The sequence below is a fragment of the Diuraphis noxia genome, unplaced genomic scaffold, assembly GCF_037042655.1.
Source record: "Diuraphis noxia isolate RWA-SAM2 unplaced genomic scaffold, SU_Dnox_SAM2 contig0002, whole genome shotgun sequence".
Lineage (NCBI taxonomy): Eukaryota > Metazoa > Arthropoda > Insecta > Hemiptera > Aphididae > Diuraphis > Diuraphis noxia.
In genome coordinates, this window is record NW_028301712.1 from 45,419,919 (window position 1) to 45,441,118 (window position 21,200).

General features: G+C 29.7%; 1 protein-coding gene and 1 pseudogene across 4 annotated transcripts; both read left to right on the forward strand.

Annotated features, from left to right (window-relative positions):
- The first annotated feature begins 131 nt into the window (after positions 1 to 131).
- On the forward strand, positions 132 to 17,168 carry LOC107170722 (alpha-(1,6)-fucosyltransferase-like). 4 transcript variants are annotated; one of them, XM_089221381.1, is made up of 10 exons: positions 8,034 to 8,342; positions 8,844 to 9,073; positions 12,255 to 12,279; positions 12,902 to 13,249; positions 14,013 to 14,196; positions 14,306 to 14,543; positions 16,079 to 16,255; positions 16,332 to 16,482; positions 16,601 to 16,861; positions 16,959 to 17,168. In XM_089221381.1, the coding sequence occupies exons 2-10, from the start codon at positions 8,865 to 8,867 to the stop codon at positions 17,043 to 17,045; spliced, it is 1,680 nt and encodes a 559-aa protein (XP_089077507.1). In that variant the 5' UTR covers positions 8,034 to 8,342; positions 8,844 to 8,864; the 3' UTR covers positions 17,046 to 17,168. The 4 variants fall into 4 exon arrangements, with proteins under 4 accessions (XP_089077508.1, XP_089077510.1, XP_089077507.1 ...); XM_089221382.1 differs by lacking the exons at positions 8,034 to 8,342; positions 8,844 to 9,073; positions 12,255 to 12,279 and adding exons at positions 132 to 490; positions 638 to 717; XM_089221384.1 differs by lacking the exons at positions 8,034 to 8,342; positions 8,844 to 9,073; positions 12,255 to 12,279 and adding an exon at positions 721 to 762.
- Positions 963 to 3,571, forward strand: LOC107172845 (zinc finger MYM-type protein 1-like; annotated as a pseudogene).
- Positions 17,169 to 21,200: the final 4,032 nt, after the last annotated feature.

Consider the following 21,200-nt stretch of genomic DNA (forward strand, 5'->3'; position numbering starts at 1 on the left):
AATAATACACATAATATGCATACCACTGGCGGTTCCACGGGTGCAGCCAATGCAGCCTGTGCTGCACCTGACATTTCAACCGCGCTTCGCGTTTTTTTTTTATCGGTTGTCATCATAATATTAATTATAATTATTATTCATAACTCTTAAGGTTGCCGGTTGGCATATTATAATTATTTATATTAGCTGTACAACGTACGTGAAATTCGGGGGCCGTTGATCAGAATTCGTGATAAGAATTGGAGATAAGGCTTGGCGGGAAAGTTTAAAAGTTTAAACTTGAGATAAAAGACATTATATTATCACTATTCGTTATCATTAATTTGTGCAATTTGTGAATTTGAGATATTAATTATAATTTTTGTTGTATTTTAATTTTGATCTTAATTTATTAATTTACTAACCAATTTATCATTATGATTTATGAGTAATAAGATTACCAAGAAGTTAAAATCCTTACGAGATTTCTTTAAGCCGAAACCTAAAACTGGTAAGTTTAAATTAAGTAGTTAAAACTTTAAAAGCTTATATATATATATATCTGCATATTATGCAATGATATATTATATATCTATTCTTAACTATTAACTATTAATATTATTATTAAAAATTAAGTTCTCTTTTATTTCACATTTAGATGACATTGATCAAAACCATCCATGCCACCATGTACAAGTGATACTGTTGGAATCGCACAAGAAATGTCAGAAGGAGCTGGTATGAATACAATAACTTATGACTACAAATTATTTTTGTTTCAATGTATGTTAATTATTATTAGAAATATAATTTCTAGTTTTATAGTTCAGTATGTTTCTTTTTATACAACTAATTTATTGTGATTTGTGATATCTATGTTGCCTAGATATATCTAACTACTTTTTTACATGTAAGTTTATTTTTGTGAATTGTGATAATCTTGCTATTAAAAATAGTATTGCAAATACTAATTTAACATTTTCATGTTTATTGTAGGTAACTGTTAAGTTTATTTTTGTGAATTGTGATAATCTTGCTATTTAAAATAGTATTGAAAATACTAATTTAACATTTACTAATAAAAACATTATGCATTTAAAATTACCCATGTATAAAAAAAACTATTTTTAACCCTTTTCAGTAAATTCGACAGATATTGATGACCCTGCTCACCCATTTCCAAAGAATTCTATAGATTTTAAAGAAAGAATTAAAAGAGGAGCTTATCGTCCAATTCTGCCCCTATATCCTTGTACTCTACAAAATGGTAGAAAACGATCATTTTATAAGCAATGGTATAATGATCATTACTGGCTTAAATATAGTCCTTCTTTAGATTTGGCATTCTGTTTTCCATGCAGAGCATATATAGGAAATGAGGTAAATAGTAGTCGGACTGAAGAAACATTTTCAAAAAATGGGTTTAAAGGCTGGTATAGAGCAAATAAAAGTTTTTTAAATCATAAACTCTCCAAATCTCATCTTAATTCTACTATAGCTTTATCTGCATTTTTAAACTCAAAACCAATTGATCAAAGCCTTGATGAAAGCAGAATTGTTTTAAATAAGAAACGGGAAGAAGAACGCTTGAAACATAGAAAAATTATCGCACGTTTAATAGATATTTCTATATGTTTGGCTAAAGGTGGAATGGCATTCCGTGGACATGATGAAAGTCACAAAAGTTATCAGCAAGGAAATTTTAAAGAATTAGTAAATCTTTTAGCAAAGTATGATACTACTTTAAAAAATCATTTAGTAATGGGACCTAAAAATGCACAGTATGTCAGTAATCATATTCAAAATGATCTTATTTTTGTATTACATAACGTTGTGTTCAAACAAATATAATCTAGTATAAATGATTGCAAAATATCAATTATAGCAAACGAAACATCTGATGTAGGACACCATGAGCAGTTATCTATAGTCATAAGACATTTTGATAAACAAACAAATAGACCAATAGAAACTTTTGTTGCACTTAGGCGAATGAAATCAGTTGATGCTCAATCTATATTTGATGCAATAACAAGTGTATTACTTCAATTATCAAAAAACTGGACATCTGTAATATCAGTCTGTTTTGATGGTGCAAGTACCATGTCTGGTTGCAAAGTGCAAAGTTGAGAGTAAAAATATTCTATATGTCCACTGCTATGCTCACTGTTTAAATTTGGCCCTAGTGGACTCTGTATGTGAAAAGGATAATAGATTCAAAAATAATAGATGTATATTCAATTTTTTTGGTACAATACAATTTATTTATAGTTTTATCGAATGTAGTCCTACAAGGCATGCCATCTTAGAAAAAATAATTGCAGCATCATTCGGTCAGAAATTTGCTACCTTGAAATCATTATCTACTACAAGATGGGCTTGTAGGGCCGAAGCAGTAACTTCTGTTAAAAACCATTATGCATCTATTTTAACTGCTATTGAAGAAATTTGTGAAAAATCCAATGTTCCAGAAATGAGGGCTTTTGGTTCAAATGAAGTCATTTGAATTTGTTTTTGGACTTGTTATGATGCAACCAATCTTGCAAATTATCCTAAAAATTAGCAAACTGTTGCAATCAAATAACTTAGAGTTGTTGACTGCTGTTGAGGTACTTAATTCATTAAAATCCTCATTGGTTTCAATGAGAAATAATTCTAATAGTTTTGAAGATATTTACCAAAATTGTTTAGACATGTGTGAAGAGTATGAAATACATACCCCAGATGTGAAAAGAAGAAAAGTGTCAACAATAATTGATACATCACAAAATCAACATTTTTTTGAAACCAAATCAGATGAAATGAAAGTTACCGTATTTAACACAACATTAGATAAACTGATAAATGGCATTGATTCTAGGTTTAATCAGGAATCATTAAAAATCATTAATTCAATTGGAAATATGGTTAAATTGAATACTGGTGAAAATATATCATATCAATGTTTAAAAGAACAATTTGGAATATTTGAAGATGATTTGTATACAGAAATAATATTATTAAAAAATATGATTGATATACCAAATGGTGGAACTTCAGTTAAAACAATACATGAATGGTTAGATTGGCTACAAGACTCTAACAAAAGTGAAATTTTTTCTAACTTTGTATATTTGTGTGTGCGTGCGTGCGTGCGTGCGTACATGCGCGCGCGCGTGTGTGTGTGTGTGTGTGTGTGTGTGTGTGTGTGTGTGTGTGTGTGTGTGTGTGTGTGTGTGTGTGTGTGTGTGTGTGTGTGTGTGTGTATCGTGTATGGATTTACCAGTTACCTATGTGTATTCTGTAATAAACAGTATCGTAGCCAGGATTTTTACAAGGGGGGGGGGGGGGGGGGGACAAAAAAAAATTTAATAAATAACATTAAAATTCAATATATTTCAAATAACATTAAAATTTAATATAGGTAATTCAAATAACATTCAAGTGTTTTTAATTTTTCAAATATTTTTATTTTGTCCAGTCCAATGTTTGTATTCTTCTTGGAGCTGGTAAAATGTATTTTTCGATATCTTCAAAGTCTACATCATCTTTATTTATATTAGATAGAGCTAAGCCGTTTAATCTTTCTCCAGTCATAGTTGCTCTTAAATAAGTTTTAAGTCGTTTTAAAACTGAAAATGTACGCTCAGGCGTAGCTGACGTTCAGGCAATGTAGCAAACAATTGTAGAAGTTTCTTTACGTTTGGCAAGAGCTCTGTTCAATGTTGAAGTGCTTCAACAGCAGAATCTGGAGGATTTGTTTCTGATTCCCACTGTTTTTTCCAAATAAATATTTCTGCTTTTAAACATGATTTCATGCAAACTGGAAAATCATTTTCATAAACAGAAGCAGCTGCTAAAATAGATTCATCCTCATAATGCCCAAAATTAGTTGGTATTAATCCTTCTAGTGGCATAATTTGTTGAAGTCTTTTATCAAATCTCAAATATAACTGATTTATTAAGTTATCAAGAAATGGTATAAAAATTGATATTTTAATCAATTAAAATTAATTAATTTACATATTATTATTATGTATTATATGATACAACCAATGGGGGGGCATGGCCCCTGTGCCCCCCCTGGCTACGCCACTGGTAATAAATGTGTAATTAAATGTGCAGAATGTGCTGCACCTGAAGTGAAATCCTGGGACCGCCTATGATGCATACTGGTACCTAAATGTACCTATAATCATAAAGGACGATAATATATTAGAATCTATTAACGATTAAGAGATTTCTCAATCCTTACAAACTTTTCTATTTGTACTATTCCCGTCGCATTATAACATGAAAACAATTTTTATTCAGTAATAAAATATTTATTTTTTATAAAATTACAGTAATTATTATCTGTTTTTATATTACATAAACTAAAAAATATTATGAAATACAAAACAATTCTTACATATTTGATTTATGTCAGATATTTGATACAAAAGTTAATTGATTGAAAGACTTGACCCTTCGTTATCCTTCTTGCTTAGACAAGATTCCGAGAAAATAAAACCATACCAACTATTATCGTTTTATGTTTTTAAGTCAAACGGATGAACTATATTCTCTATAATATAATTTGTGTAATTATTATCGATTATATTACACAACACACTTTTCACATAACATATAATGTGTATTTTCAATTTTGGAATAGGTACACTTATAGTGTCATATTATAATGTACCTATACTATGAAAAATAAAGGGTACAACATATTCCAATAAGAATAGTATTCCATAAGGGTATTTTTCACTCCGTTTTTGAATTAAAAACCAGTTGTTCCAGAGCATATTTTTTTACGTTCGATAAACTTGTATCAATCCGTATTGGCATACCAAAACTATCTCTATGTGTGAAGATGGGGGCGGGGGGAGTTGAATTCGAATCGCACGCGATACGGATCCATGAAGTTGGCAGCGTAATCTGAACATTTTTGCCCTAAATCTTGTTTTAGTAAGCATAAATTCGAAATTTGTAACTACAGCCGTTATCAATTATCCACAAAAACTTAAATCACGGCTAACTTCAGCGAAACTTGGCCGTTTTGGCATATCAAAGTTTTTGAAAGTGCCAAACTGTTCTGCACAATTTGTAAGTATTTGTAAGCACGAATTTTAAATTTGTAAGTAATCCCTCCCTTAATTATTATCCTTAAAAAGAAGTTGGCCGTACTTTATCGAGCTTTTTAAACTTAGAATGTTCCAAACGGATTCCCATCGAGTTGATTATACAATTTATTGTTGATACTTAATTTTATGTCTATATTCACCAATTGTCACGTTAGTTTTCTTTTGACATTGACACCAGAAAATCCGTAGGTATAGTTATAAAGTTTTTAAGTTAAATTTAAGCATTTGGGTTTTATTTATCATCATTTATGCGCATTATAATTACCTTTTATTTTCCGGAAACACGATGGAAAATCGCCTTTCTTTAATATTCTTCATTGTTATTATGAATGTTTTTATCATTATTATCATTTTTAATAATTTTATTATTATTCTATTTAGCTTTGTATTTTATTAAATAATAACATTAATAAAAATTTTCATTCTTACTTTCTATTGTTTTAGTTGTACAAAATATATTAAAATGTTCGCGGTCTTTATGTATGGCAATAGACCCAGTTTTACCTGTATTGAATAGAATATCTGATATCATATTATCTTAAATGTTAAAATTAACAAACAAAAATTTGGCGAGTAGGTACCCTTAAACTGTTTAGTGTTAAGTGGCAGGTTACTGTAATGGATGTGTGCAATTTTAATTAAATTATTTATCATTGTTTTAGATATTATAATAATAGTGTTTGATAAATTAAAATTAAAAAAACATTTTTCTTTGACTTCTTTTATTTTAACTTTTTAAATATTTTCCCAGTATTGATCTGCATTGATCTATAATATACAAAATTTATACAATATATAAATTTATAGTTTTATTGTTTAAAGTTTATTAACATGTTTCACCTTAAAATTCAAATTGTATAGATGAGTGCGTTAAAATTGTGAGACACGCTGGTTCTTGCAACTGTTACTTTATTTTGCATGTCATTGTATGGCTCCGATGCTCCATCATTTCTTCGACAAACAGCGTAGTAGTGGCCAATAGTGTTTGGTGTTCTACTATATATGATGGCAGATCTTAATGTTAATTTAGTTTTTAAATTTAAGACGATAGGTAACTCCATAATTGATGCTCTTATTAAATCACAATCTATAAATATTTGTTTCCCAATGTCCACGGATAATTCGTTCTGATGAAAACAATTTCTGCATTTAATATTATCATGAAAATATGTTTCTAATTTTCGTTCCAACTCATTGATGTTCTGTAGAACTAAGTAGATTGCTTTTTTTTTAATGTTCCATTCAAAACTGCATTTACTGCATTTATAATATTCTGTTACACTTTCAAATCCTTCACATATTTTTTCATATGCTGTTAATATATTTCCCGAACAGTGAATTAAAATCATATTATTGACCAGAGTTACTGATAGGCATATATTCTGTACATTAAGTAAATCAACACGTTCTAATTTAAAACTCTTTGAGTAGCCCTCGGTAACTAAATATTTTATAATACGGTAAATAGACCGTGAAAATTTTAATATATTTTAGGCGATTTTCCATCGTGTTTCCGGAAAATAAAAGGTAATTATAATGCGCATAAATGATGATAAATAAAACCCAAATGCTTAAATTTAACTTAAAAACTTTATAACTACCTACGGATTTTCTGGTGTCAACGTCAAAAAAAAACTAACGTGACAATTGGTGAATATAGACATAAAATTAAGTATCATCAATAAATTGTATAATCAACTCGATGGGAATCCGTTTGGAACAATCTAAGTTTAAAAAGCTCGATAAAGCACGGCCAACTTCTTTTTAAGGATAATAATTAAGGGAGGGATTACTTACAAATTTAAAATTCGTGCTTACAAATACTTACAAATTGCGCGTGATAGTTTGGCACGGTCAAAGTTGAAAAAGCTCGATAAAGCACGACCAACTTCGTTTTAAGGATATTTAGGTGGGGAATTACTTACAAATTTAAAATTGTTGCTTACAATACTTACAAATTACGCAGGATAGTTTTTATTTATATTATATTTATTTATATTTTTTATTTGGCATGATCAAAGTTGAAAAATCTCGATAAAGCACGGCCAACTTCTTTTTAAGGATAATTAGGAGGGGAATTACTTACAAATTTAAAATTTGTGCTTACAAATTGCGCAGAACAGTTTGGCACTTTCAAAAATGTTGATATGCCAAAACGGCCAAGTTTCGCTGAAGTTAGCCGTGATTTAAGTTTTTGTGGATAATTGATAACGGCTGTAGTTACAAATTTTCAATTTATGCTTACTGAAAAATAACTTACAAATTTTTGGCAAATTTTAGGGCGAAAATGTTCACATTATGCGGCCAACTTCATGGATCTACGCGATACTCGTTATTTTGTAATCATCAGTAAGTAAAGTCAAAATCGTAAGATATGTGCTTCGCTCGCAGTCGCCATTATTATTTAAGTCATCGAACTTCAAGTACGGAGTACTTCGTTTAGTTCTCTAGTTTATAACATACTATAATATTCTACCATACCATATAATATATTAGTATTAATCACAGCATTGGTATATAAACAACACCGCGCGAATTATAACAACACCCATTATAATTGTATTATGTTGGTAGTTAGTACACCAACAAAACAAACAATCTCCTACAGTAAACAGTCTTAATTAATATAAATTATTAAATTGTGTGCACATTGTAACTAGGTATTTTCTACTAAATTTACGTATGTCGTATACAATTAATATATAGATAATACACAAACTGTGTCCGGAAGATAATAATATGTAACATCTGTATCTTTAAATAATATTTCACTCATTTTAACCTAACCTTAGACACGGTAATTAAATAAAATATAATTTTGTAAAATCATTTTTACATGTATAATGTAATTTTTATCATACGGACCTGTCATTATTCCCCCGCAATATATTTGATATGTCATATAAATAAACGTGTATAAGTGGTAATTATATAGCATTGTTTGCACATAATAAATCAGATAATAAATAAAACCATGTAATACCAGCGCTGGCATTGTTAATTATATTATACAGACCCACGTATGCCTTCATCAAATTGGTGATAAATTAATATTATATCTAAAGGATTTTGAAAAAACATGCCTGCAGTATCGTATAGAGTGTAATTTTCATAAAATGTTTATGCGACGGGTACATGTTGTAAAGCAGTTGCTTAACGATACTTTATTTCTTTTATGAGTTTTAGTGCTTATATATTTTTATATACATATATTTTTTTAATATACTCTGTACACGTATTATTTTAAATTATGTAAGTATTGCATTTGTTATGTTCTAATGCCATACGTTTAATTATACTTTATTTAAATCTTTCACTATACACATGAACGTCATTATCGGAATTGCACGTATTATTTACGTAAAAATATATTTAAAAAAATTAAATTATTAATTTTCAATAAGGTTCGCCTATGTTCTATACACATTTTAAATGTTTATGTGTATAAACATTAAGTTCAATTAAAGGTTGGGTTTTATCAATATATATCTATTATTTAGTTTATCTACCTCATAAAAACAGAAATATATTTTATAAGTATACTTTGTTTGCTAACCATAATCAATTAATATACAGTATTTCGGCCAAAGCCATCCATCTAGCCATCAAATTTTTATTGTAATCAAACAAAAAATGTAGGTACTAAATTATTTTATTTTATACGTTGTAAATTCTTTTATTTATTTATTTTTAAAAAAGTACTTTGACCGTATGCGGAACATAATTTTTTCACACAATATTTCACTTCAATAGAAACAACAGTGTATTTTGGAGATGATGAAGTTTCAATTGTTCATGCGCGTCTTCGTAGTTTTCGCATTCGTATTGGTTGTGTTTACTATGATTCGGAGATTAGAATGGAACGAAGATAACTCTGTCATCGAATTTAACAGTCAAAGAATAACAAAATATATAGAGACACTAAAAAACCTGCGACTGTCCAATGGCGAATTAATCACGGAATTGGAAAACTTGAATCAAAAGTATAGTTACATTTTATCTGTTACTACAATAACATGCTAATATATGCTAACTACGCAAGTCTTGAAGATTTCGTTGAGTATTTCGATTGTTTGCATTTCGAATTTTCTATAGATGATACAACTTTACATATTTATAATTGGATATAAAAGTTCATTGCAATTTGAAGTATCTATTTCGTAGGCACACCTTAAGTATTTAGTTTTTAATTGCAAAGGTATTTTTCTTATTTTTATTTGCTATATGTATATATGTTATCTGTAGTGGTAAATCTTTATGCATATAGTATGTACGTCTGTATTATTTAGAACTACAACTAATTTATTGGCTGTATAGTATTTGATGAATTTTTTCATGTATGTTTGATTGGATCCCTGGATGGTTTAAATTCACTATTGGGCCTGATTGGGATACCCGGAAAGGTATTTCAAACAATCATTTGGAGATTTACTATGGATTTTTTGTTTATAAATGGTTTCATTGGGCACTTGGAGAGATCAGGTAAAAACATGAACCAAATTGTCAAGTTTATGATTTTGAATAAAGAAATTATATCTTAAAACAGATATAAGATTTGAAATTTGAAATTTGAATGTATGTATATAGCTTAATAGGTTCTCAAAACTACTAATACGGTTTTGTGAAAATTTAAAGTTGGTCTTAGTGAAATCGGAAAATTGTAGAGAGCAGCTTGAACCACGTTCAATTTATACTGAATGCTATCCAATCCACCACAAGCAAATTGTCCATATCAGTATAATTAATCCACCTAGCGAGATAATACATTTTGATAACCAACCTAATTTTTCCCAAGAACTGAATATACTAAAACCAAGATACTCTCAGGTATATATAGTATTGCAGGTTATATTTTATATTTTTTCATTTTTTCACGGATGAAGTCTGATTATATACCAAAAAATATATGTCGGTGTATCCGAAGTTATATATAGAAGAGTCCCGATGAAGATTTGAATATATAACACATAGATAGGTCCTAGAAAAATTATTGAAATAATAAAATGTAAAAAATAATCTACAAGTATATCTATAATTAAATGAGAAACATTAAAAGCTTTTTATTGATAACGGTGGTCAATTGAAAACAGATGAACCGATTTTCTCAATCTTTTTTTAAATTCCTTTAATAATCCGAATAAGTTTAACGGAAAAATAATTGAAAAAAAAAGCGAGTAAGTGGGTATCGCTCTGCTGTATATTAGGGGGTGGGTTGGACCTCTGACTAGGGTAGGTTAAATTTGAATGCAATGATAGTATACGAAAAACGATTCTGAACGTTGACAGTTTATTTGTATAAGACATATTGTAGATTGTTAAAAATTTTCAAATCTTAGATTTAAAAAGAAAAATTTTTATGAATTTCTAGCTTAAAATAATTTGCGAATTTTCGTGATATGTTGTCAAAATTAATATTTAAATGCTTGTAAAAAAAATTGTGACTATGCATTTATTTTATTTTTCAACTGCTATCATAAAAATATTTTAGGAGCTTTGTATTAAATTTTCAAATCTTAGATATAAAAGGAAAATTTTTTATGAATTTCTAGCATAAAATAATTTGAACATTGCCGTAATTTTTACGTATTTAGTCAAAATTTGAACTTTAAATGCTTATGAAAAAAAAATCGTGTCTATGTATTTTTAATATTTTTCAACTTCTATTGAAACAATGTGTTAGGAGCCTTGTATTATATTTTCAAGCTTTTCTACCCAACAAATACATTTTTGTCGATATTTATAGAAAAAAACTAAAAAAGTTATAAAATTAAAATGTCAGTAAACCGCACAAAACAAATCTAAATATTTTGAAAATTGTATCAAATATAGAAAATACCTATATGAACATTCATTGAAAATTTCAAGTATCATTGATCATTTGTTTTAGAGGTACACCAAAATAAGAAAATCGCTAAATGTGAAATTCAATGTTGTAAAAATTTAAATTTCAAATGCTCATAAAAATTTAATTTGAATTACCACTGGACTTTTTTTTGTGACATACTTGTAAGGAGTCTTGTATTAAATTTTCAAATCTTAGGTTAAGAACATTTTTTTATGAAATTCTAGCTTAACATAATTTGTAAATTTTTGTGATTTTTACGTATTTTGTCATAATTCAAACTTTGAATGCTTATAAAAAAAATTGTGACTTTAAATTTATTTTATTTTTCAACTGCTATTGTAAAAATATGTTTAGTACCTTGTATTCAATTTTCAAGATCTTCTACCCAAAAAATAAATTTTTATCGATATTAATTTTAAATACCTATGAATAGTTCAACTTAAGTCGAAAGCACTTTTACTGCCCCAAAACGATATCATCACGATAGACACAAAAAAATAAAAACACACATCATGGTAAAATCAATACATTCATCGCTCCGATCAGAATCTAAAATGGAAAATTCGGGAAGAAATAAAAATACATTGATTGATCAATGTATACCCTCAACTATGATACCTTAAGACTTTAAATTCCATGGTACCTTCATAATACGTACAACCATTTAGGCGTACACTACGAAAGGATTTTCTATAATTCGAAATTGTAAAGAGTTTACCGTTTTATTTTTTATCGTTCAAGCTCGGGTTATGCAGCTAAAAATGGATGTTGGCTTATAATGTATTTAGTTATATTCTCAAAAACTACTGGGCCGTTTCAATGAAAAGTTATATTAATAGATTCCTTGACAATTGGAGAATGTTTATAGTTTTAAAGGGACGAAAATTTTTTTTTCTGTTTGCGAAAAAAAAAGTCTTTTTATCTCAATAATTACCATTGCAGATTACATAATAATATTATATAACTATTACAGTTATAAAAAATATAGAATTTAAATTGTTTTAGAAAATATATTTGTTAAAAATAAAATTCTTTGGCTCAGACGTTGTTGAGCATGACAGTTAGTGAATTAATAAATACATTAATTATAATATATTTTACTCAAATAGCACTATATAATATAATGTAGTTGATGATGCCTTACGTATGTCATATTTCATAAAGAATGAACATTTTCATAATTCGAAAACCAAACAAAATGTTTGAACGAACATAAATAAGTAGGTATGTAAAAGCAAAACAACTTCTTCAAAACTTTGCGAGTAAAGCATACTAAGTATATTAAGAATTGTAGTAATAATGCTGTGTTTGTGTTTTAGAATAATAATCCAGCAGAATATAAAGGTACTTAAAAGTTACAATAAATACATATGGCGATTTTGAATAAAATGAAATACTTGTTGTCTTTAAATACCCGTAATATAATATTATACATGTTATTCAAATAACTTTTGTTAGTATTTAATAAATTTCGATGATCCATTCGTTACAATATTTTTTTTTTTCATTGCAGTGTCTAACAACCAACTAACTCACTTGCTTAAGATATATAACATATAAGCCACAACAAACAGTAGAACATATTTTGTATTTATGTCACACTCATATATAACTAAAAAGAAGACTATTGCTTTCTAAGCCATCGCTCATATTGGTGTTAATAATAGCCCCGCTTGAAATTTTAATCGATTTCCGACTATGGTACTGTTTTTTGTTTTCAATTATAATATCTACATATACCAAGTAATAAATTTACACAGAACTATTTTAATACGAAATGATAAATTTTCATTGAATAAACAATTAATTTTATTTTGAGAAAAACAATATAAAATATTTGAGTGCCTAAAATATCTACCAAAATATTTAAAACAAAATCAATTTTACAAATATACAAACGAGTATTTCAAAGTAACGATAGATCTTAATACAATCATAGTTTATAAATGAATTTATAAACTTATAGGAATTGAGCGACATTGAACCAATCGCCCCATCACAAGAATACGAGGTCCTAAGACGCCGAATATATTCAAACACTAAAGAATTTTGGTACTTTGTTAATTCTGGATTAAAATCATTGAAAACTTCAATGATTGGCGTAGAACGCATTCAGAAAATTAAAAATATGGTCGACGAACACTATAGATCTTTATTAAATGATGTTGCTGGTTTGGCTGAAGTCGACAACTATTCGACGTGGAGACAACAGGAATCCGAAAGGTTGAGTATTTTAGTTCAAAGCAGATTAGAAGAATTACAAAATCCACCCAATTGGTTCATAGCAAGACAGCTCGTGTGCAAATTTGAAAAGGTTTGTACTGACCATATTATTCAGTCTGGTCAAAACAATATAATACATATTTGAAATAAAAACGGCTAAAACAGCCAATATCTTCATAATACAAGCTATATAGGTAGTAGGTAGGTATCTACTAGGTACTCGTATATACAATCTACAGAATAAATTGAAAAGAATGCATTTTAACACCCAATATTTCGTTTTTATGTTGTTCGTAGTTTTATGTTAGTATTCCAAGAAATTATTAATTTAGGTATTTCTAATTTATTTTTCGTAGTATCGTTGGGTAATAAGCTAAACAAAATATGCTTATAATAGTAAATTGGAATTTTATTATCGAAGGTAGGTACTAAAAAAATATATTTTTAGTCTAGTATAAAATAATAAAAACCTAAAAGAACAAAAAATATTTGTTTTCAATTTCCGATAGTCCTACCTGTAACGAGAAAGTATAACGAGAATTTTGTTTTTCAAATTGTATTATCTTATGTCTAAAACTATAGTTATATATTTTATAAATTTACCATAATAAATGTATAAATAATAATAAATATCAAGCGTAAAATAATTACCTGCTGTTTTTTTAATATTTTTAGTATTTTGAAAACAATGCTTAATATTATGCAACTATATAGCAATACCTATTAATAAAGACAGATTTTTTTCAAAGTTTTCAATAAGAACAATAATGGCATACATCCTACTATTATAATGTATAATAATTAAAGATGTTGTGTGTATATTATTATGTATATTTATTATTATAATGTTACAGATATGTGGATTTGGTTGTCAATTGCATCATATTGTTTATTGTTTTGGCGTCGCGTACAGTACTCAAAGAATGTTAGTTCTGGACTATGAATATTGGGGGTATGGTGATGTATGGCCAAATGTTTTCCTTCCATTAAGTGACACGTCCACATTATTAAAAAACATCACAATTGTAGAATGGCCAGGTAACATAAATTATTTCTTCAATGAGTAATTTCTTATTTATTTAAAATGTTATTTTCAATTTATTATAATATTTATCTACCTGCCTAATGATATGTATATTATATACAGGTGATCACAATTCTCAAATAATCCATTTACCTCCAATTGACTCAATTTACCCAAGACCTTATTTCCTACCACCAATGATACCCGATGACTTGGCTCCTCGGTTAACTATCTTGCATGGAGATCCTATTGTCTGGTGGATAGGTCAGATTTTTAAATACTTACTCCGACCACAAACATCAACTAGTCATACCTTAGAAGATTACGCAAATAAACTCAAGTTCAAAAAACCTATCGTTGGGTAAAGTTTAAATTACCAATACTTCTATTATTAAAAACAAGTATTTTTTTCTTTTTATTTATTATTAATTTTAGTGTAATATACCTACGAATTAATAAATATAATATGCATAAAGAGCACCCTTAGCTATTTGAATAGTATAAACCTAAAAAATAGGTCCTAACAAAAAGTTCTTCATTAGTAAAAAATGAAATAAAAATAAAAATTGTGTTTGAAATAAACTAATAAATACGAAAGATAACTTAATATTTCAAGACATTAATGCAGTTGACATATTGTGTTATATTCAGTATTATATTTTGAACTCTTACCAAATCTTACTAATTACTATATAATATAATAACTATATATAAATTAATATTTTCACAAAGTTAGTTAACCAAGCTGAATAAATGATTACAAAATATTATAATATATGCTTCTTATTTACAATTATATAGTAAAAATAAAAAATATAAATACCTGCTATCCCAAAAAAATATCAAAATTAAGTGCAATAAAATATATTGACTCGTGAATTTATTGACGATACTCAAACAGATCTAAAATAATACTGTCTAATATTAATTTAAATTTTAAACTAATATACCATTATTTCCCAACCTATTTTTTGTACACCTATTTGTACCTACACCGGGATTTTATGCCCACATTCAAAGTGAAAGGTCAGGTGTATCATTTAATTGGTAGTGTGCAAGCTTTACCTCAACAAAACACTCAATTTCTACAGATTTATTCCGTTGAAGACGATGAGAGAGAAACACGCTTAAGATGTAGCAACTTCACTGATGTAAAGCAAAGCCTGGTAAAACAATTACAAGCGATGTGGCACCATAATAATCCATACATAAAAGACTTGAAAACTGTTTCTGTATTGGATATTTCATTTAAATGTTAAGACGTTAATGAAATTGTTGACAAAATGAAATTTGTTTGGGGAAGTGCGATGTTTTATGTATTCGTTCGAATGGAAAAAACGTGGTTTGCCATACATACATATTTTGTTATGGCTAAAACAGTGCATTTCTTCAGATAAATTAGATTGTATTATATATAGTGAGGATGAGGAAATACCTGATCTTGAAAAAGATTCTCTCTTTTACGATATTATCAAATCCAATATGATCCATGGACTAGAATTTGATTTAATTTAATTTAACTAAAATTCCAAGAGTTTACAGAAACTTCTATACAATACATCTGCAACCTAGGATCAACATACCTATCTAAAAGCAGTCTGTAATAAATATAAAAACTGATTAAATAAAAGTAATAGTAGGTAACCTAAAAACTGAACACAGGCGAAGCTGGGTTATTCAGCTATACTATTATATAGGAAACGTGTAGTTTGTACAAAAGGTCAAGTACCTATACACAAAATACATGAACTAAATAAATGCAAACTTTTATTTTAAAATGTAGAAACACAGTTGTTGACTCCTTATAACAACAAATATATAAATTGTATACAATATAATATATTATACAGGTACGCATTACAAATGCTCTATACGTAATTATCTGTATGTATTTAGAGTACACATTAGAAGAACAGACAAAATCGGCAGTGAAGCTAGTCTACATACGCTAGATGAATATATGTTTCATGTCGAAGATTATTATAAACAAAAAGAGCTAAGTGGTGAAGTTAACCAGAAAAGAATTTATTTGGCTACAGACGAGCCAACTTTGTTTGATGTCGCCAAACACAAGTATGTAAAATAAATCTATAGTAGTATGCAAACAGAATTCCTCATGTGCACTGAAGTTGTTCGTTAAATGTTTTAGTTATCCTGAGTATGAAATAATCGGTTCCGATGACATATCTAAAACAGCGTCTGTAATAAACCGAAAATCTAAACAAGCTTTGATTGGTATACTGGTTGACATACATTTTTTATCCATCAGTGACCACATAGTTTGTACTTTCTCATCACAGGTACTTATTAAATGAATGTAGAAATAAATTATATATAAAAATATATTTAAAAGAATCCAGGTTACTTTAGTATCTTCATACTTCGATTGCTTAAATTAAACCCTTTTGACATTTACAGTTGTGCCGGATAGCTTATGAGATAATGAACAGCCTCCATCCCGATGCATCGACTCGGTTCACATCATTAGACGACATATATTATTTTGGTGGTCAAAACAATAGAATTAATGTAGCCGTGTTACCCCATAAGGCTGTTGGGCCGGATGAAATAGATTTGGAAGTAGATGATCAGATTTTTGTGAATGGTAACCATTGGGATGGTTATTCCAAAGGCAAAAATTCAAGAACAGGATTAGTAGGCCTTTTCCCTACTTTTAAAGTAATTATATTCATACACGCGTAAATTATAATACTTATTTATTAACCCATTTTTACATGTTATACCAAACAAAATATAATCTAACTGTATATTCAAGGTCATTCCGAAAATCCAGACAGCAAATATTACAGATACTGAAACAAAAATATCACAAGATGGTAAACATGAAAATAATGAAGTGTAAAAATGGCTCTCTACACCTATACCAAGATAATTTAAACCAACATTTTATACTGTAGATATATATATACTATTTTTTCTCGTGGTATCATAATTTTTAAAATAAATATGTATATTATACCTATAACGACTGAAAGTGTTAAACGTTTTTCAAAGATCCTATCATATTCCGCTCAAAATGCTAAATTAGCCAATAAATTAATATTATTATTTTCTGAATCACCTATATAATATTATATATTATACACATCATACAGTAAATAGAATAAATATAAATTACACAATCCAAGAGCTACCTTTTATTTAAATGCAATTCCTAATAAGTGATAAGAAATATGAAGCACAAATATTGTCGTGATATTTTAGATATTTTATAAGTAATGGGTTGTACTAATGTATAAAGAAAAAGAATCGTTAATGGATTGCTGTTTTCATAAAAAAATATTTTTTTGTTTTTATACATTTAGTCTATATTTTTAATTTTTATCATAACATATCAGAACTCTATTTTTCCAAGTAAAAAAAAGGTTTAAGCTGTAAGCGTAGTGGTAAATTATATTTTACATTTAAAATGTTTATCCTACGAAAAATCGTTTTTTTTTAATATCGTGTATATATTGTTTACATAATATGACACATATTTTATCTAAGTTTTTTTTATATATACTCTCATGGATACATGCATAGACGTATAGTACCTGAATGTATTTATGAATTTTTTGATAAACTATCATGATGATAATATGTAACACAAAACACCAATCGTATTTTTATACATAATGTGAAATAAAGAATAATGAATACAAATAGTTATATTAGTTATAACTTGTAATTTATAACATTAATTGAATAACGGTATTGATAATACCTAATGATACTACAATAAAATTATTCACGACCGGACAAAATTTTAAGTTAAATATTTAAGGGAAAATATCAACTATGGAACTGTTTTGAGTGACGTGTTGAAAAAAATGGTCGATGACTGGCGTACTGCGTGTCCGTGCGGATTGGATCGTATCGAAGTCGGCGTGTTGTTGGATGTCACACGGAGGTCGGTGAACGAGAGACGTATCGCAGGCGGCCGGTACTCGTCCGGCGCGACTTGTCTTCCCGTCCCGCCTAGCCTTTGCGGCGTGGAGTGAGAGTTGACGATGTCGCGTCGTTGTCACCCGTGGTGGTCGTTGATTAAGTCGTAGACCGGTCGCTGCGGTACCTGTATTTTGTACTGGCTTCCGCTGCGTATCGTGTCATACTCCCCCGCCAGTCCACCACACAAGTTACACTTGTACCGGTGGTGGTGTGCTTGTGTGAGTGTGGTGTAGCTTGTAGAAGATGGTGTGGACACTGGTGCACCTTGTCCACATGGTCCAGCCACAGCCGTGCTATAGGTCAGCCACCTGCTACCACTTGTTGTCACCGGGTTGGCCACTTATGTTGTCTGTAAAGGAAAAGTATGGCTGGGGAAACAACGATTTAAGTAAGGGCCCAAAACAAAAAAAAAAAAAAGTTAATAATTTAATTTTGTCGTGTGGGCGCGCGTTTTAGGCAGGACACGTGTATTTTTCGTGGTGGCTGCTGGTCGGTCAGGAACATTCCTTTTCCGACTTGCTTCGCTAACCCTACCGGTCCCCACCATTTCGTCGCGAATCCGGCATGAAAATCACAATGTGCTTTCGATAGGTGGTGTGCTTTGTAGTATACTACATCGCCCTTGCTGAACTTCACCAGTGTCCCGATGTTCGCGCTCGGTTTCACTTCTACCTCTTTGCCTAAAATTTGTTTCTCCCGCACTACTCACTCTTCTAGTGATTTTCCAACATGGACTGGTGTCGGACTTGATAGTATACCCAATCTCCGGGTCTCTTGCATTCCCTGTCGAGAACGAGGACCGCGGGTGGGTAACCTGTCTGTTTCGTTACACCTGTTGCGTATCGAAAATAGAATTGCTGGTAGTTTTGTGTCCCAAGATTTATGTTTGCATGCCGTCGACAAGTTGTGCGCGCAAACCTTTTTTTAAATCTTGATTACGGCGTTCTACTGGGCTGGCTCTCGGATGGTAAATCGATGTGTCAATTATAAAATACGTTTTTTCTCCTTTAACCACTTTTATTTCGAGTCCCGTTTCGAAAATCGAAATGAAAAAAAAAATGACCTACAGAAAATATACTACACTTGATACTTTTGAGCAATTTTAGAGGAAGAAAAAGATTTTACAGAATAAAAAATAAAAATAAATAAACATCATTGTAAAACCAATACATTCTTTGCTCCGCTCAGAATCTAAGAACTATTTACTATAGGTTAAGTAATCGGTAAACGTGTATGTATAATAATATTTAATATTAACTATTAAGTCTTAGTCAATAAGATTTAACGAATATAGCAAAGCTGCAAAATATAAAGTAGGTTAATCGATACCTAATAAGTAATAATATATAGGTAAGTGTTAGGTAAAGACTTGACAAATGCGGATCCTTAAGATATAATCGCTTTTGATGCAGTTACTTTGACACTGCACTGTTGAACAAAACCGTATATATAAACATGGTTTTTTTTGTTTTTAATTATTGTGTGTGTGTGTTTAAATAATGTACATCGGAAGCCATAGTTGTACCTTTATAAAATATAATAATACCTACAATAATGTATTATCAGTTCAAGTAATCATTATTTCTAAAACCGATTTTTCTCTTCACTCGTTTCGACGTGATTCGTGACGGGTTGTGACTGTGTGTGCGATACAAAAATATTACATTTCGCGCGTCCGTTTTTCGGACACAACACAATAAAAACGGAACAATAAAAAATCATATCATCCACGTAATAATATATAATAGATGATTGGTACCTATTATTCTCGACATTCTCGTATAGGTACACACGCGCAACTGGTTCGAGGACAACGGCGCCGTAGTCGAGCTCGCGGTCAAAATAAATTACCGTGATAAATATTATATACCTAGTACCTACCAGTGGCGTAATCACGATGGATGGGAGATGGTTAAGATGTCGAACCCCTCCCTTGATCGGTTCATTTGTATACACTTCTGTAGTGCTGTATGTATGGTAGATATATTATAATGTTATGTATTTGAATACTCTGGTATATTATCTGATATTTTGGCGCTGAAACTACCTACTCAAAAAGTTTCGAGTCAAAACTGTTAGCTTTATAATTACTATACGCTTAAACACGCTGATTACTATAGCACTATACCATTCTGAAATCTGGACAGTATATTCTGTAAAAATATTTAATATGATTACCAATTTGACTAAGCAATAAACCTATACTAAATAACACCTAGGATTAAAAATATATATATAAATTGTTGAGATAATATGATGTCAGCATTCAATATAATAACATTATAACGATAATGACAATAGAGTCGTCAAAATTATTCAAAATTTGAGCACGATTGAATAATACAACACATAATACCTACACACAATTAATACGAGTGAAACAAATGTATTTTTTTCGAGGTACACGATTTGAAAAACGAATACAAATCGTAATTCGCAACATCCTCACTCCCCTCCCCCACTGTTACCCACAAACTCCATAATTAACTACGACACTGAACTATTATAACAGTGTCGGTAGGGAGGTAGCTATATACGCGTGAGAGCATCTAGCTGCTCGTGTACAATAAACATTTTGATATTATAAATTTTAATGTATTCGACGATCGCTGTACGATTTTTTACGAACACATCCGGTGCCATTGTATTATTGTAGGGTTTTCATTTCGTTTGATTTCAACTACGTGTGTTGTTGTTATTATTATTATTATTATATTATAATATAATAAATTATTAAGTACCTCCGCACACGGGCGGCTCGGCAACAACGATTTATCGCGGTGGTATAGCGCGTGGACGTCGTTCACTAGATGAACGAAAGAACTGACGCGAAATCAATCAATAAACTCGTTTTCAAATTACATGTACTGTGATATTGTTGTAGTATACGTCATTACAGTAATGCTTTGTCGGGCGGCATTTTTCTCCGGGCAAGTCACGGTGTCCGGAGAACAAGTGCCGCCATCCCCCACTCCGGGGCATGGCAGAAACCTACGGGTGCCCCAATAGAAATTCTGCCAAAAACTCTAATCCACGTGTAAAACCAACCTACAGTTCCATAAGAACC

Coding starts and splice junctions, on each gene's coding strand:
- LOC107170722 (XM_089221381.1), top strand. CDS start 8,865: ATGATGAAGTTTCAATTGTTCATGCGCGTCTTCGTAGTTTTCGCATTC. Junction 13,250..14,012: donor TCGTGTGCAAATTTGAAAAG/GTTTGTACTGAC, acceptor ATAATGTTACAG/ATATGTGGATTTGGTTGTCA. Junction 16,862..16,958: donor GCCTTTTCCCTACTTTTAAA/GTAATTATATTC, acceptor TGTATATTCAAG/GTCATTCCGAAAATCCAGAC.